This window comes from Lithobates pipiens, unplaced genomic scaffold (genome assembly GCF_037356315.1).
Source record: "Lithobates pipiens isolate NorthernLeopardFrog02 unplaced genomic scaffold, aLitPip1_a1.2 Scaffold_16, whole genome shotgun sequence".
NCBI lineage: Eukaryota > Metazoa > Chordata > Amphibia > Anura > Ranidae > Lithobates > Lithobates pipiens.
The window spans coordinates 445,080,227-445,097,256 of NW_027507748.1; the positions used below are offsets into that span (position 1 = coordinate 445,080,227).

The window sequence follows — 17,030 nt, forward strand, 5'->3', positions numbered from 1 at the left end:
CATATTTGCGTTTTTAAGGTACAGTGCTTACTTTTGAAGCCAAAATCCAGACAGATGAACAGTGTACCTGGAAAGTATTCACAGCGCTTCCTGTTTCCCACATTTTGTTATGTCACAGCCTTATTCCAAAATGGATTAAGTTCATTATTTTCCTCACAATTCTACAAACAATACCCCATAATAACAACATGAAAGACGTGTGTTTGAAATCTTTGGAAATTTATAAAAAATAAATAAAATAAAAATATTCACATGTACATAAGTATTCAGACTTTGCCTTGACACTCAGGTACAACGTGAAAGAAATGTGTTTGAAATCTTTGCAAATTTATTAAAAATAAAAAACAAAAAAATCACAAGTACATAAGTATTTAGCCTTTGCTCAATACGTTGTTGAAGCACCTTTGGCACCAATTACAGCCGCAAGTCATTTTGAGTATGATGCGACAAGCCTGGCACACCTATTTTTGGGCAGTTTCTCCCATTCTTCTTTGCAGGGCCTCTCAAGCTTCATCAGGTTGGATGGGGAGCGTCAGTGCACAGCCATTTTCAGATCTCTCCAGAGATGTTTAATCGGGTTAAAGTCTGGGCTCTGATTGGGCCACAGAGTTCTCTCATAGCCACAGCTTTGTTATCTTGGCTTTGTGCTTAGGGTCGTTGTCCTACTGGAAGATGAACCTCCAACTCAGTCTGAGGTCCAGAGCGCACCAAAGCAGATTTTCATCAAGGATGTCTTTGTACATTGCTGCATTTATCTTTCCCTTGAACCTGACTAGTCTCCCAGTACCTGCCACTGAAAAATATCCCCACAGCATGATGCTGCCACGACCATGCTGCACTGTAGGGGTGGTATTGGCCAGGTTATGAGCTGGGCCTGGTTTCCTCCAGACGTGACGCTTGCCATTCAGGCCAAAGAGTTGAATCTTTGTTTCATCAGACCAGAGAATTTTTTTTCTCATGGTCAGAGTCCTTCAGGTGCCTTTTGCCAAAATTTAGGCAGGCTGTCATGTGCCTTTTACTGAGGAGTGGCTTCTGTCTGGCCACTCTACTATACAGGTCCTACCAAGGAAAACCACACAAACTACAAAGGACTCATGGAGAATTATCACAAAGCAATCTTCAAAGCTAAAAAGGATAATTTCTCAAATACCATCTCATCGGCCTTAAACTGCCCTCGGGAACTTTTTAAAATAGACGCTCAATCAATGAACCCGGTATGCTTAGAGCCCCCAGCAAACGAAACCCAAGTTATGAGATTTTTTTCATCAACAAAATCAAAACCATCAGGAAAACAATTCATCAGAAAAAAACAGCCAACCTCAGTCAACTAAAGCAAAAAGAAGATATCTACACCAACATCCCACAACCACCGAAGTTTTCTCTGACCCCAATTACCACGGACACCATTAAAAACATCATCAAAAACCTTTGAGACAGTACATCACCAATTGACATCATCCCCACAAAACTCCTGAAGGAATGTTCCGACATCGTGGCTCCCACTATAACTCACCTCATAAATCAGTCGTTTATAGAAGGGATTGTTCTGCGCGCCCTCAAACAAGGCATCGTCAAACACCTACTAAAGAAACTCAACCTCGACCCTCAGGACCCTAACAACCGCAGGCCAATAACAAGCCTTAACACAATCTCCAAGATCATGGAGAAATCGGTAGTACAACAGATACAACCCCAGCTGGACACACACAAACTCCTGGACCCGCTGCAATCAGGCTTCCACCTGAGCCATGGAACATAAACAGCACTTCTCAAGATATGGGACAACGCCCTTGAAGCAGCAGATGACGGAAAATCGTGTCTCCTGGTACTGTTGGACCTCAGTGCAGCGTTTCATACAGTGGACCACAATGCTCTACTCATCCGCCTCACAGAAGTAGCAGGAGCCAGGACCCAGATCTACAATGGTTCGCATCCTTCTTAGGAAATTGCTCTCAGACAGTGAAGCTAGGAGCATTCACCTCTGAAACCCGGGCTGTCTCTTGCGGAGTCCCTGAAGGATCGCCCTTGTCGCCAGTGCTCTTCAACATATACATACACCCACTCCTCAAAATCATCAGAATATCAGACCTCTGCTTCCACTCATACGCTGACGACACGCAACTTTACTTTCGCATCACTGGACAAAAAGACCATCTTCAGCAACTAGAAAATTGCCTCACTTTGATAGATGACTGGATGACCACTAACTCCCTCAAATGCTACGAAACGAAAACAGAGCTTCTTATCTTACACGCAAACCAAAATTCCTGAACCAAGATCCCCTGGAAACCACCCACCATCTTTGGACAGACCATCTCCCCAAAGACCAAGGCCAAGAGTCTCTGGGTCACTTTTGACTCGGAACTGTCAATGGATGCGCAAATAGGAGCAGTAGTCAGTGGTTCTCACCATCTGCTCCGCCTGCTACGCAGACTCATCCCCTTCATTCCAAAGGAGGACAAAGCAGTGGTAGTTGGAACAGTCATTAATTCATGATTTGATTAGGCAAACTCCCTTTACATAGGATTACCCCAATATCAACTTGCGCACTTACAACTTATCCAAAATACGGCGGCAAGGCTGATAACAGGAAAAAACCCTGGGAATCCATCTCCCCTCCCCTTCCCCGAGGAGCCTACATTGGCTAACCGTAAAGAATCGGATCACATTCAAGACCCTCTACCTCACCCACAAATGCATGCAAGGTGATGCTCCTCAATATCTACTCGAGAAAATAAAACGCTACACACCCAACCGCAGTCTTCGATCGTCTAACCAAAACCTCCTCCTCATTCCCAAATCCTGTTACAAATCAAAGAGGGAACGGAGATTCGCTGTCCAAGGACCATGGCTATGGAACGCTCTACCAACCAACATTCGCATGGAAGAAAACCATCAGGTCTTCAGGAAAAAACTCAAAACCTACCTCTTCTAAGAAGCTTGACAACAAAGCTCAACTCAGCGCCTTGAGGCGATTCAGTTTGCATTATAGCGCTATACAAATTATTCATTCATTCATTCATTCACAGATCTGATTGGTGGAGAGCTGCAGAGATGGTCCTTCTTCTGGAAGGTTCTCCTCTCTCCTCAGGGAAACCCTGGACCTCTTTCAGAGTGACCATCCGGTTCTTGGTCACCTTCCTGATTTAAGGCCCTTCTCCAAACATCTTGCATTTATGGATGATGGAGGCCACTGTGTCCTTTGGGACCTTCAATGCTGCAGACATTCTTCTGTACCCTTCCACGGATCTGTGCCTCGATAAAATCCTATCTTGGAGGTCTACAGACAAATCCTTGGACTTCATGGCTTGGTTTGTGCTCTGACGTGCACTGTTAACTGTGGGACCTCATATGGACAGGTGTGTGCCTTTTCAAATCGTATCCAATCAACTGAATTTACCACAGGTGGACTCCAGTGAAGTTGTAGAAACATCTCAAGCATGATAATTGGAAACAGGATGCATCTGAGTGTCAAGACAAAGTCTAAATACTTATGTACATGTGAATATTTTTTTTTTTATAAATTTGCAAAGATTTCCAACAAACTTCTTTCACGTTGTCATTATGGGGTATTGTTTGTAGAAGTTTTAGGAAAATAATGAATTTAATCCATTTTTGAATAAGGCTGTAACATAACAAAATGTGGAAAAAGTGAAGTGCTGTGAATACTTTCTAGATGTACTGTAGAAGGCATACATTTCTGCTGTGTTTTTTTTATTTTATTTTTATATAATACATGTAGTGTAAGTACCTGAGCTTGATTTGCAGTACCTGTACAGCCAAGCTCAGACTTTGAGAGGAAGAAGCAGTACAAGCCAATCAGTTGTGCTGTAGTGCAAGGATATGCTAATAGCAGGAAATAAGAGTGTGAAATAGAGATGAGCTCATTAGTCTTCCGCTTGTCCTTTACTGGCGAGTCACAGGTTGGGGGTGGGACAAAGTCAGTAGGTGTTAATTAAGAGCAGCAGAGAAATATAAAGTCTTCTGCATTGCCACACAAGCATGTTCGGTGTGGCAGAGCTGTGTACATTAGGGACTGGCTTGACGGAAATACAAACTCTTTGTCATGTGAATCCTCTCCTTTGCGTGTATTTCATCTGTTTATTTTGTTGCTTTACCTGGAATTCAGCTTTAAAGCAATTTTTGATGTTCCTTTCAATTTTACATGCTTGTTTTTTTTTCATATTTTGTAATTGGTTTCAGGTTTAGGCATTTGTCAATTTGTACTTGCACTGAAGTATACATTGTATGTGGACTTCTAAAATAAATTAAGAAAAATTATTCTAATGTTTATTTGTTTTCTTACAGATGGAGAACCAAACAGAATTTGGACTATTGCTTTCTTATGATGTATGCTCAGCGGAAGGGTATTTATTACATTCAGGTAATTCCTTTCTGTTTACGTAATTAGAACTCCAATTTAGTGTGCAAAAATTTGTCGTTTGATCCTACTATGTATGTATGTGCCCTTATGTGTGCAGGACAGCAGCTCAGTAAATATTCTGGAATGCTCAGCTTCTTGCTGAGGTCACTTTGGCAGCCACATTGTAAAACCAGTTTTTATATGTATAGATATGTATATATGTTTGTGTGTATTTTGTAGGTGGGATGGTTTCAACTGGTAATGGTGGTAGTAGTAAATCTTGCACAAGACAGGGACAACTAAGAACAGTCCAAGCAAGTTTGTCCAGTACTTTGTTCACAGCCTCCGTTAAAAAAAACAAAAAAACATGGTTTCAGTGCAGGGAGGCTTGTACAGCATGCATAACAAAAAAAAAAAAATCTGCTTGTTGGAGCGTCTAACAGGGTACCCCCTTCACAAAGCATTAGAGGGTACCTCGAAGCAAGAAGCTTGTTGTCTTTCAGCAGTCAGCCTTTTCAGCAGGCAGTAAAGTCTCAAAGCAGAGATAATGAGAGAGAGAGAGCAACAGTCAGCTGAAATATAATAAGGCCAGTGTGTAGCAGAGACTAATAACAAAGTCTGGCAACCAGCCAGGTAATAAGTGGACCTAGAATTCAACATACCCCGCCAAAGTTCTACAAAGCCCGCAGTTTATGGCCAGATACTCCCAGAGAGTTCCTCTCTGCATGGGTAGTTTCTGGCTGAAGTATAATATTGGATGTTCTCCCTGGTCATTTCTGAAGGACAAGACTGGCTTCAGCTTTTCTAAAGCTCTTACTGCCTATTCATTACATTTCAACATGTTGGACATCTCTTTGGTGAGATCAGTAAGTGGTGCTGCTACAGTTGCAAAGTTAGGTTCAAACCCTAGTAGCATCTTACAATACTTATAAGGTCTCTCAACAAGGCTGTCTCAACTGACTTGGCCCAACTTTATCTGCTTCAATCTTGTCCATTAGAGGGTTTATGATGCACCCTACCCAATGCTGTAGCCCATATACTGGGCTTCTTCCAGCCCTTTAGCACATTTTTTTTTTTTTTTTTATTTTCCCCAAATAGACTTGCAGCTGTAATTCCAGCGAAAGGTGGTTCTACAAGTATTGACTCGGGGGCTGAATATAAATGCACGCCACACTTGTCAGATATTTATTTTTGAAGAATTTTGAAAACCATTTATATAATCTTTATTTTTCATTTTCACATTTTTCACATTTTTTCACATTTTTTAAATCAGAAAGACTTCACAATCACAACAGGGTTACATTAATCAGGGGGGGGGGGGGGTAAGGGGGAAATGGGGGGAGGGGTATATGGGTGCATATAACCTGATCAGAGTGTGGACAACCTTGTTAATCTGAGGCATGTCTACAAGTGCTAACCAAAAGGGCACCCTTCCTGTCCCAGACATTCGATCCATATGGACAGGCCTCCCCTCTAAAATTGGAAGGGGGAAAGATGCTCATTAGCTGTAGATCCAGAGTCATTGTATACATTGCTCCCATAATGTAAACATAAGTGAACTCGGAGTACCTGGGTCGGTCAGAAACCTGTTGACTATCCAGGTAGTTTGAAGGTGGATACTAGGTACACTGAAGTTGTATCACAGCCAAAACACATAAAAATCATAACGAAGAGAAGAAAAAAAAAGAAAAAGGGGAAAGGGGGAAAGGAGTAGTAGGAGAAGAAAGCTAGAGAAGGGGGAGAAAGTGTGTGGAACGAGTCCCACCAGATTTGTTGATGCAATGGTTCCACTTTAAGTAGAACCTGTAGATGTTGAGGGATGGTTTGTCTGGGCATGGAATGGCATGGCCCCTAAAAGAAGGATCTGCTAGAGCAAGTAGTGCTACATCTAGACTGGATGAGACCATAGTTGTGTCGTGTACGTGGGTTCCCCAGGCTGTCCATGTAAGGTCAAATCTCTCACGGGTATCCCTGCAAGTGGCGAGCCAACTCTCTGCTTTCATGATCTCCCCCACCTTCCTCAACCAGTTCGACTCTCTTGGAATGTGCGAGCTCTTCCAGTGTATTGGTATCAGGCGTTTTGCTGCATTGAGGAGGTGGGGGAGAGCACTTTGAGAACCATTTATCATTTTCCTTCCACTTCACAGTTATGTGCCACTTTGTGTTGGTCTATCACATAAAATCCCAATAAAATGCATTTACATTTTTGGTTGTAACATCACATAATGTAAATTTCAAGGGGTATGAATACTTTATCAAGGCCATGTGTGTGTGTGTGTGTGTATATGTATGTGTGTATGTATATGTATATGTATGTGTGTGTGTATATATGTATATATATATATATATATATATATATATATATATATATATATATATATATATATATATATATATATATATATATATATAATATTGTGTGTGTGTGTGTGTGTATTATATATACTGCATATTGGCATCTCTATTATTGATTTGGTAAAAAGTTATTTATTTTTTATTCTTCATTGTTACAGCTTGAAGATGATATTGTTGCCAAACAGAATTACTTCAGTACTATCAAGAATTTTGCACTTCAGTTATCTTCAGAAGACTGGATGATTTTGGAATTTTCTCAGTTAGGATTCATTGGTAAGAATGTTGATATTTGCAGAGTACTACATTTAAACTGTGGTTGAGCAATGAGTATAGGTAAACATGTTAGGAATGTATAGTTTGTGTGGCATTCATTTTTGTACATCTGCATAACATTGCATGATCTTGCCACCATCTTGGCCTTAAAGTGATATTAAAGGTTCATTTTTTTTTGTTTTACTAAATAACAAACCTGTCATACCTACCTGCTCTGTGCAATAGTTTTGCACATAGCAGCCCCTATCCTCCTCTTCCCAGGTCCCCTGCCGGCACTCCTGGCCCCTCCGTTTTGCCAAATGCCCCCATGGCAAGCTGCTCTGAGCCACATAACACACACAGAGCATGGCTCGGACCAGCCCCCGCTCCTTCCTCACTGGCTGAGTCTCAGCCAACGAGGCTGGAGAGATCCGGTTGAACCGCTGCCCTCGTGCACATTGCTGGATCGAGATAGGGCTCTGGTAAGTATAAGGGCTGGAGTGGAAGCTGCACACTGAAGGTTTTTTTTTTTTTCTTCATGCATAGAATGCATGAAGGTAAGAATCCTTCAGGCTTTACAGCCACTTTGTTTTTCTGAGATTTAGTTGGTGTCTACTGCCATAGTCCAAATGCTGTTTACAGTAATAATGTTTCTAATCAATCTACCTGTATAGTGATAGATACATCTATTAGAAATGCCTGCTATTATCACCACTTTTATCTTTGGCCATTTTCTACATCCCTCATGTGAACCCCCAGACAATGTACACACACTGTCCAAAGGATTAAGCTGATAGCTATTTCTGCTTTGTTGCAGTTCATATTGATCTAAGCATTTTTCCACACGGGGAATACTTAGACAGTAAAGAGATGACAGGAATTTCAATTGTGATCTAGAAGCAATCACTTCTATAAGCTCCTTTCAGTCCTGTGTTTAGAAGTTGAGCCTTGTGTGCCACCCTGAGCAGAGAGAATGATTGTCCTTCAGTCATTCATGAATGGCTGTCGGTGTCCTAGCTTAAAGAGGAAGTAAACTCTCCCACACTGCTTCTTTTCATTTAGTCCATTATAATAAGTAATTATCAAACTATAGCCACTGTAATACAGCCCAAATCGCATATTACTTACTGTTTAAAGAAACTTTAAAAAAGCTTGTTTCCAGGGGTAAAGCAGCGCCATCTTAAGTATTGTTTTCTGAGTCCACAGTGGAGTGTATTTCTGCCCTTACATTGAGCACTTTCTGTACTGTTAACCAAGCCTCCTTCTCAATCCAACGTTTCTATGGCAACCCTGCTTCCCTGTTCATAGCTGATTTGTTTTATTTCATAGTATTTACTTGTGCCGATTGTCTAATGATTGACTTTGTCAGTCTTCTCAGCTTCAACTGATAAAAATGCAGTAATGGCCAGGTTTACACTGCATGTGAGGTCACATGGTCTCATGGTGTGTAGGAGGAAGCTCTGAATGATTCTGCAGCCTCCTGGGATATTAGTGGTGTGCTGTAGGAAGTCCTGATAACATGTAGATAAGCACATAGAGAGTGTGCTGTAAATCAGGGGAGATCTGGGCTTGCTCAATGACGTCATTCTAAAGAACAAAAAGGATTACAACAATACTAAGCAAGTAAGGAGATATCTACAAGCAGTGTTCATTAGGGTTTTTTATGCTGATTTACATGGGACAAAGTTGTGGGGGAGAGTTTACAACCACTTTAAACTACTCTAGCTATCATTGGCCGACTGCGTCTTAACAACCAAGGATGCTAGATGGCAGAGGCCACAAGTGTCTTAACAACCAAGACTGCTAGGTGACAGAGGCTGACTGCTGAAGTATTCTGTGTATGTGCCGTAGCCTCTTCATGAAGGTTGGCCGCCTGCTTCTTAGGAAGCAAAAATGCTAAGGGGCTGCAACAGCCTGTATCCTAGCAACCAAGCATGATAGATGGCAGGTGCTGCCTGTGTCTCCGCAACCAATAGGGTACATGTATGCTGGATGCTATATGCATGTAAACATTGAGACAAAGATGTAAGCCCTTGTACACACGGTCGGACATTCCGATGGACAATGTCCGATAGGACCGTGTTGTCGAATAATCCGACAGTGTGTGGGCTCCATCGGACTGTTTCCGTCGGAAGTATCCGACAGGCCAAGTTTTCCAGCTGGGCTATAAAATTTTCCGACAACATGATCCGATCGGACTTTGTCCGATCATGTGTAGAGAATTCCGATCGGACAAAGTGCCACGCATGATCAGATCAAATTCCTAGACCAAAGCTATTGGCTACTAGCCTGAACATAGTCCCATCCTAACGAAATAACGTCATCACGTTAAGTACGATCAGATTTTCTGACACCTTTGTCCGACTGTGTGTATGCAACAGTTTCGGACAAAATCCGTCGGACAAAATCCAACGGATTTGGTTGTCGGAATGTCCGACTGTGTGTACAAGGGCTTAGAGCTGTAGACCACCTGCATCCCAATGAAGCTAGGCAGCAAAGTCTATCTGCATCCTAGCAAAAAGGTAGCAGTGGGCTATTGTGTCTTAGCAACCAAGCGTGCTAGGCAGCAGAAGTCACCTGTGCCCTAGCAACCAAGGATACTATGTGGCAGGGACTGCCTGTATCCCATCAACCAGTGATGCTAGGTGGTAGGATCTGCCTGTGCCCCAGCAACTAATAGCGTACATATGTACTCTGGATGCTGGGTGTGTTTAATCGTATAGCACAAAGCTGTGAGCCCTGAAGTATTTCATCATGAATATGCCTTACAGGTTTTGGCCTGTTTTTGTTTGGTTCGCAAGGGAATTCTTATTTAGATCATATCATAAACTACAAGCTCAAATAACTTGATCAAACTTAGGCAGCCAAATGTGTAATTGTTATTATTATTATTATACAGAGTTTATATAGCGCCTACAATTTGTGCAACGCTTTACAACATACGTTTTCCATACATGTAAGTTTCCACATTCTCACACTACACATTTGAATCATACAACAGATCAAATAAATAGCGGTATAGCTGTATCCCCTGCAGATGTGGTCATCATTCCCTGTGTAAGTGGTTCTTTGTCAGGCCATATAGCAGTAAATCTTCTAAATGTAAGTAGCAATAGGCCAAGATCTAGTTTTACAGATTTATCTCTGCTTTCTGAGAATGCAGTCAGTGGGGGAATGAAACGGAAAAATTACAATCTGAATGAAGAGTTTGGTGTTCAGAGGTTATCTGTTGAATGTTACCCAAATCATGCATAAAACAATGGTACAGCACACTATAAGATTTGACTTGCATTACGTGTTCCAGGTCTGTGACACTGCATTGTCTGTTTCCATTTCAGGGAAAATGTTTCAAGCACCTGATATAACACTCATTGTTGAGTTCATTTTTATGTTCTATAAGGAGAAGCCTATTGATTGGCTCCTGGATCATATTTTATGGGTCAAGGTCTGCAACCCAGAAAAAGATGCAGTAAGTTGATTTATTTATGTCAGGGGTAGGCAACCTTAAAGAGGTGGAGATCTACCTGAAAAGCATTGGAGAAGTCAAGGATCACCAGGCACAATGTTACCTCCTCATACCTGATTTAAACCTCTAATTTCCGCACTATCGTGTTGCAATCGCATGCGTTTCATGGCAATCATAGGTTTAAATCTGGTGGTGAGGAGGCAAAATATTGCCCCCTCACTACCTGTCAAACAGGTGCTTGCTGCACTTGCTTGTGAATGAGCCCTTAGGGCTCGTTCACACGTAAAGTTGAGGGGTGGTAAAATCTCTACCCCCTTTAGCTGCTGAGGCAGCAGCCAAAGGTGTACACATGCCACAGCAGGACTGAAACTCCCTGTTGCTTTTGGTGGGTGCTACCGCATGACAATCGTGACCCATTCAAGTAAATGGGGCCACTCTGCAAGCACCTCGCAACTGCATGCTTCTGTGGGGTTAAAGCAGGTGGTGAGAAAGCAACACAACACTGCCTGCTTTAAACCCTTGTTTGCTGTACTGCACAAGGTTGCAGGGCATCTGCAGAGTGATCTCATTCACTTAAATGGGTCATGCTGGGCAGGTGCTACACCCATCAACCATGACAGGGTGTATAGCTTCTGCTGCAGCTGCGACATGTGTACATCCCTGGCCACTCCAGCTAAACGGGGTGCGGTTGGGGCGGAGGTAATTAAAACATCTTAACTATGTTTTTTTTTTACCACACCCAAACTGCAAATGTAAATTAACCCTTACCCCTTGTTCACACTGAATGTGGCTTGGAAATCATGCTACTAAAGCCGCAGGACAGTGCGATTTCATCTGCGGCTTGATGACACCTGTGTCATTTTTTAGCCTAGATCTCAATGCAAGTCACATGAAATCACGAAAAAAAGGACAGGAGCTATTTTTCAAATTGAGCTGTTTGAAATCACACCTAATAAGATGGTGCCATAGAAAGAAAGACATTAGATGCGACTTCAGATGCGAAATGCAACTTACAAAACGCACCTGAAGTCGCACCGGTGTAAACTGTGTCTTACTGTTCTGAGCCCCCTATAAGGCTGCATTTACACTGATGTGGTGTAGTTTACCTTGTTCAGAAAGTACACCAAACCTGCAGAAAAGCTGCAGGTACACTGCACTGCACCCGCGGTGTGGGTAAACCGCAACACATCAGTCTGAAAGCAGCCCTATACTATTATGCCCAGTGTATTGCTTCACACTGATCTGAAGATCTCTTCTTTCCTGCTGCTGGCACCACTCTGGAGACAGCTAGCCGAGATAAGAGGTGGAGTGCAGTTGGTATCACTCTGCATGGGACAGGAGCCAGCACTACAGAGGAGGCATTGACGTATGTGACTCTTGCTCCCTACTACAGCTCCAACTTTACAAGTAGTCCCTCTGCATTGTATGGTTTGATGCTCTGGGGTGGCGGGTCAGCAAGCTCAGACCGCAATCTACCAGTCACCTGTCCATAATCTATTGGTAGATCGCAATCTACAGGTTGCTGACCCCTGGTCTAAACACTGACTGCCTAAAGTTGCCATGTACTGTGTATCTATAGGGTGATGTCAACTTGTCTACTCAATATGCACTTAAATTGGCTGCATTTACCCATGATTGCACTTATACAAACTTTTTCATTGTCCCTCTTAGCAGGACTGTTTTTTTGTTATTGCTCTGGCAACAATAGATTATCATCTGATCTTCCTTTGGAACCATGGTCCTTTAGATAGAAGTTGTTTTGTGCCAGAACTTTGTGCGCTATTTTTTGTTGTAAATTAACTTTTGTATTCTGTACTTCTAAGGGTTAATTGTATTAATTGAAGCATTTTGCTTTTTTTCCCCTAAGAAACATTGTGACAGGCAAAAGTCAAATCTTCGAATTCGCTTCCGGCCATCTTTGTTCCAGCATGTCGGCCTGCACTCTTCTTTGGCAGGGAAAATACAAAAACTCACAGTAAGTTGTAGCTTGGTTTCCACACACAGTCTTTAGGGCCCTTTCACACTGGTGGCTGAAGGGCAGTAAAAACAGGTGGGGTTTACCGCACCCCCACCCCCCAGAATTCCAAAATTACAACCTGTCAGGCCATACACATGCCGTGACCATGATGCCGTGCTCTGCGGCCACGGCAGTTTTAACTTGTGCTGCAAAGTTTGACATGCAGTTGTTTATGTCTGCCTTCCTTGTCAAGCCTGCAATTGCTTTATATTCTGCTTCCTAAAATTCCTCTTCCTTTGTCTCCTCTTTTAGGGTGGCTCCGTTGCCTTGCAGTGTCCTAAGGAGCCACCCTTGAGACTTAAATGCTACTTTTTAGGTAAGCTGCCAATTTGGGCTAGAGCAGAACTGGAGTACAGCAATTTAGACATATACAATTGGCACCAATGGCTCACCGATAATTTTCTCTGAGAAAGGAATAGAATATCGACAGACTTCTATTTCCTAGTGTCTATGCCATGCTTTCAAGCTGCAGGAGCTCTGTACAGTAGTTGATTTGGAACAATCTGTGTGAAACAATTACATAGATGCATAGTATGTGAGGTCGAAAAAAGACACAAGTCCATAAAGTCCAACTGGTTTGGGGCTACCAATAATTGGCAGATGACCGCCCCTGTTTAGGATGCAAATGTAGAAACTCTAACATATATAACAGATATAATACATCATAAGAATCGTATAAAGAACAGACTGAATATAAAATAAAAATGGAACCCAGTTTTTAGAAAAAGTTAGGAAAAATGTCCCTATTTTTTAATTCTCCTAATGGATGAAAAGGGGATACGACAGGGACAGCAACACACTGCAGATTCTATATCATTGTTAGAGAGAAAATGCAGCATTACAATGGAACAGGGTAATAATATAGACAAAACATATATTGCTAGTGGTTCACCTGAGAAAAAAAAAGCCAGCATCCACCGATTGGCTTCCTATTTGTAGGCAGAAGGTGTAGGGGTGATATAGGATCTGTAGTCCTGTAAACATGGTCATCTCATTACCCAACCTTCCTAAAAGTGCCTACTAAAAATCATTTGATCTGATCAATTTAGATAGATGTGTGTGTAAATATCAGATCACGGCTTGATAACTGGACATACTTGTAGATATTTATTTGTTTAACATTACATTAGTACAGTAAATTGAGATTTCTTCTGATTGCAACACACATGGAGATAAAAGATTTGCTCATAAACATGCTGTTTAGACATATACGTTTTACCAGGGCTTTTTTTCAACAGGAACGCAGGGGGAACACAGTTCTGACACCTCCAGAACTGAATTTATGTAATGGCAAGGGGTGCTGGGGGGTCTATTGATACTGGAAGGGGATCAATTTTTGTGGAGGAAGGGGATTTATTGTTGATGTGGAGGTCATTCGTTGCTCACGAGGGATCTATTTTTGCTGGGGGCGAGTTCTTATGTTGCTGGGGGATCTAGTGTTGCAGGAGGGGTCTTTGTTGCTGGCTGCTTGGGAATCTATTGTTGCTGGAGGGGATCTATTTTTGTGGAGGGGGGGTCAAATGTTGCTGTGGAGGTTTTCTGTTTCACGTGGGGGATCTATCGTTGCTGGGTGTGGGGTCCTTTTGCTGCTGGGGATGTCTATTGTTGATTGTGGGTTATTTATTGTTACTGGGGGTGAGTCTTGTGTTGCAGGGGATCAATCATTGCTGGGAGGGAGCTACTATTGAGTGAGTGGTCGAATATTGCTGGCTTCTGGAGGGTCTATTGATGCTATTATTTTTGCTGGGGTGGATCAGTTGTAGCTGGGGTGTCCATTGTTGTTAAATCTATTTGACTGCCTTTCTTGGTAACAAGTGCCACACAAAATAGTACCACAAATTATACTTGGTTCTGTATTCTCTAAATGGGGTGGTACTGGGAGGTGGGTAAGAGGAACCAAGGAACAGTACTCGGAGGTAGGTAGCGGGCAGACTCAAGGGTTAACTCAGAAGGGAGGAGTTCCTGCCCCATTCGATGAGGAAAAAATGCCCAGCATTTGACAATAAACACAACATCCAACAGATACTTTCCAGTATTTTTAATGATGGTCATGGAAATTGTCTGGTACTAGTGTAATGAGTTAGCAAATTCAACCATCCATTGGTTTTTCTGTCTCCAAGAGACTAAAGGCATGATTTCTGCAATTCCCTGTGGACCCACCTACCCCAGTCAATACATAAGAAGTTGCAGAGAGGTCATGCATTTGCTTAGTATTTTAATTTATTTAACAATATGAAAAATGCAGCTTCAGGAGTGAGATTCCTTATGTTCCAGGGCAGAGGGAGTATAATCTGCATCTATGGCAGCTTTAAGATTCGGAATTTGTGAGCAGCAAGCAAAGCTGAAATACGAGTTTACCATCGACTGGCATTTTTAAGCAGGGAAGAGCTTTAGTCCACACCTTGAAGTTAACATCATTGACCAAATGGGGATGGGGATTCTTCTGCCTACACATCATTGGACCATCAGGGAAGCTATCGAGCTTCAGTTTCCCACGGGTTCAGGAGAACAGGATTCAGACCCAGTTTGAATCTGAATCCAGCTCATCCCTAGTTTTAAAGCCAAATTTACTGAACACATTTTGTCTCCTATACTTCTTAATTCAAAAAATGTCTGCTCAACCCTATCCAGTCTATGTGGTTAATATGTGTAAGATGGACTCAGCTTTGCATCACTCCACAAGCCAAGCCCTCTGACATATTTCACCCCACCCACCAGGGCTTAGTCAGACCTCTATGAATAAGCAATGGAGGTTGGGGGGAAACATGTAAAAATGTAGCCAGCACCCCATTTCTGAGTATCAGTAGCACTACACTCTCCTTCTTTGCTTAGAGCGGCACTACAAGCATTAGCAGGTCACAGTACCTATAATTCTTAATGACTCCAGTGGTAATATATGCCCACTGGAATTCCCAGTTTTGACAAATTATCATGCAGGGCCATTAATAAATCCAAATGATGATGGGGTCACACCGTCTCTAGGGATTTCACAATGTAAATAAATAGACTAATCCATATCCATATGTTAGGCTGGAAGAAAATCTCACTGCTAGAGTTTCTTTGCTTGTGGGTGATTCAAACCATGAGTGCCCATTCTAAAGTGAAGTTTAGGTTTTGGATACATTTGGACATTCTCTAGATCATTGGAAGGTGGATGGGCATGTTCCTGCTACAGAGATGACCAACAATAATACTATTATTAATACCAAAACTTTTTTTCTGCCTCTTCCTTAGGATAAAGATTTCTTAAAACCATTGCTTCATAAAATTCATGTAAATCCACCAGCTGAAGTTTCCACTTCTTTGAAAGTGTACCAAGGCCACACTCTAGAGAAGACCTACCTGGGAGAGGACTTCTTCTGGGCGATCACTCCTATGGCTGGAGACTATGTCTTGTTCAAGTTTGATAAACCAGTCCACGTAGAAAGGTTAGTACTTTTACTACATGTTATAGTGGATACTAATGCTGACATTACCATGGGGAACTACCAGCAGGTTTGGGCAAAAAAATTCACTTGTTGTATCTAGGGGGTAACACTTGTATATGTTTTGGAACTCCCATCTGCGAAAAGCTAATTGTACTCGCTTAAATTGGTTCCAAAGCCACTATAGAAACAGTAGTCAAGTTTTGGAAAGTAGTCAAGCTTCGCCGAATGACAGCGGCGGAGCAGCGAGACCCACCGAGAAGATGGATGCGCCGGACTACAGGGAACAGGGGTGACTTCGCTGGCTCCTGTGTCAGGTAAGTGACACATAATGGACTACTATGCGATGCATAGTAGTCCATTATGCTTTACCTTTGCAGGGAATGAAAGAGGAAGTAAACCCATTAGGGTTTACTTCCTCTTTAATAGTGTATGAAAAAAGCAACCTTGTAGAAAACCATGTGATCATAATAGCTATGCAAGCTTCATAATTGCATTATTATTATTATACAGGATGTATATGGTGCCAACAGTTTACTTGAGGGTAGACAGTACAAATGCAATACACTTTAATACAGTAGGAATCAGAGGGCCCTGCTCCCTAGAGCTTACAATCTAAGAGATAATTTTATTGTGTAGGGAAAGCAAGTGCTCTTATAGTAGCACAAACAAGTGTGTATGTATAGAAAGATCAGGCAGCATATAATGACACAGAGTCGAGCATTCACTTCACAGGAGGCGTTTGTTGTGGGCTTTACCATATACTTTAAATAGTCCAACTCGGGCTTTCTGAATTTTTAACAAAATTAAATACCAGACACATGGTAAAATAATAACCAGTCTCTAGCACTCTCTCCATCACTGGTCCTCTGCTGAGTTGAATGACGCCCAGCATCATTCAACTCACTTCCTGTGAGCCCAAGTTGTCAAGGATCTGACACCTAGTGGTGTAATATCAAACCACTCTGCACTCACAGGAGAATGCTGCAGAGAGCGGCGTTGTGTCATTATGTAGTGATGTTTTCTGCAGCATTCTGAAGCTGCCTACTGCCAGAGGATGAAACGGGCCTGTGTTGTCATATGACCAGACTGAAAACGGTAGGATTTAAGTTATGTATACTGCTTTTTTTTTTTTTTTTAAGTTGTGAGGGT

At 42.1% G+C, this 17,030-nt stretch overlaps 1 protein-coding gene across 1 annotated transcript in view; it reads left to right on the forward strand.

Annotated features, from left to right (window-relative positions):
• Window positions 1-17,030, forward strand: part of MGAT4A (alpha-1,3-mannosyl-glycoprotein 4-beta-N-acetylglucosaminyltransferase A) — a 153,710-nt gene that overhangs the window by 115,065 nt on the left and 21,615 nt on the right. Inside the window, exons 8-12 of the mRNA XM_077482746.1 lie at window positions 4,309-4,384; window positions 6,877-6,991; window positions 10,309-10,439; window positions 12,304-12,411; window positions 15,688-15,881. Of these exons, the coding sequence (XP_077338872.1) occupies window positions 4,309-4,384; window positions 6,877-6,991; window positions 10,309-10,439; window positions 12,304-12,411; window positions 15,688-15,881 (624 nt within the window). The remainder of the gene's footprint in view (window positions 1-4,308; window positions 4,385-6,876; window positions 6,992-10,308; window positions 10,440-12,303; window positions 12,412-15,687; window positions 15,882-17,030) is intronic.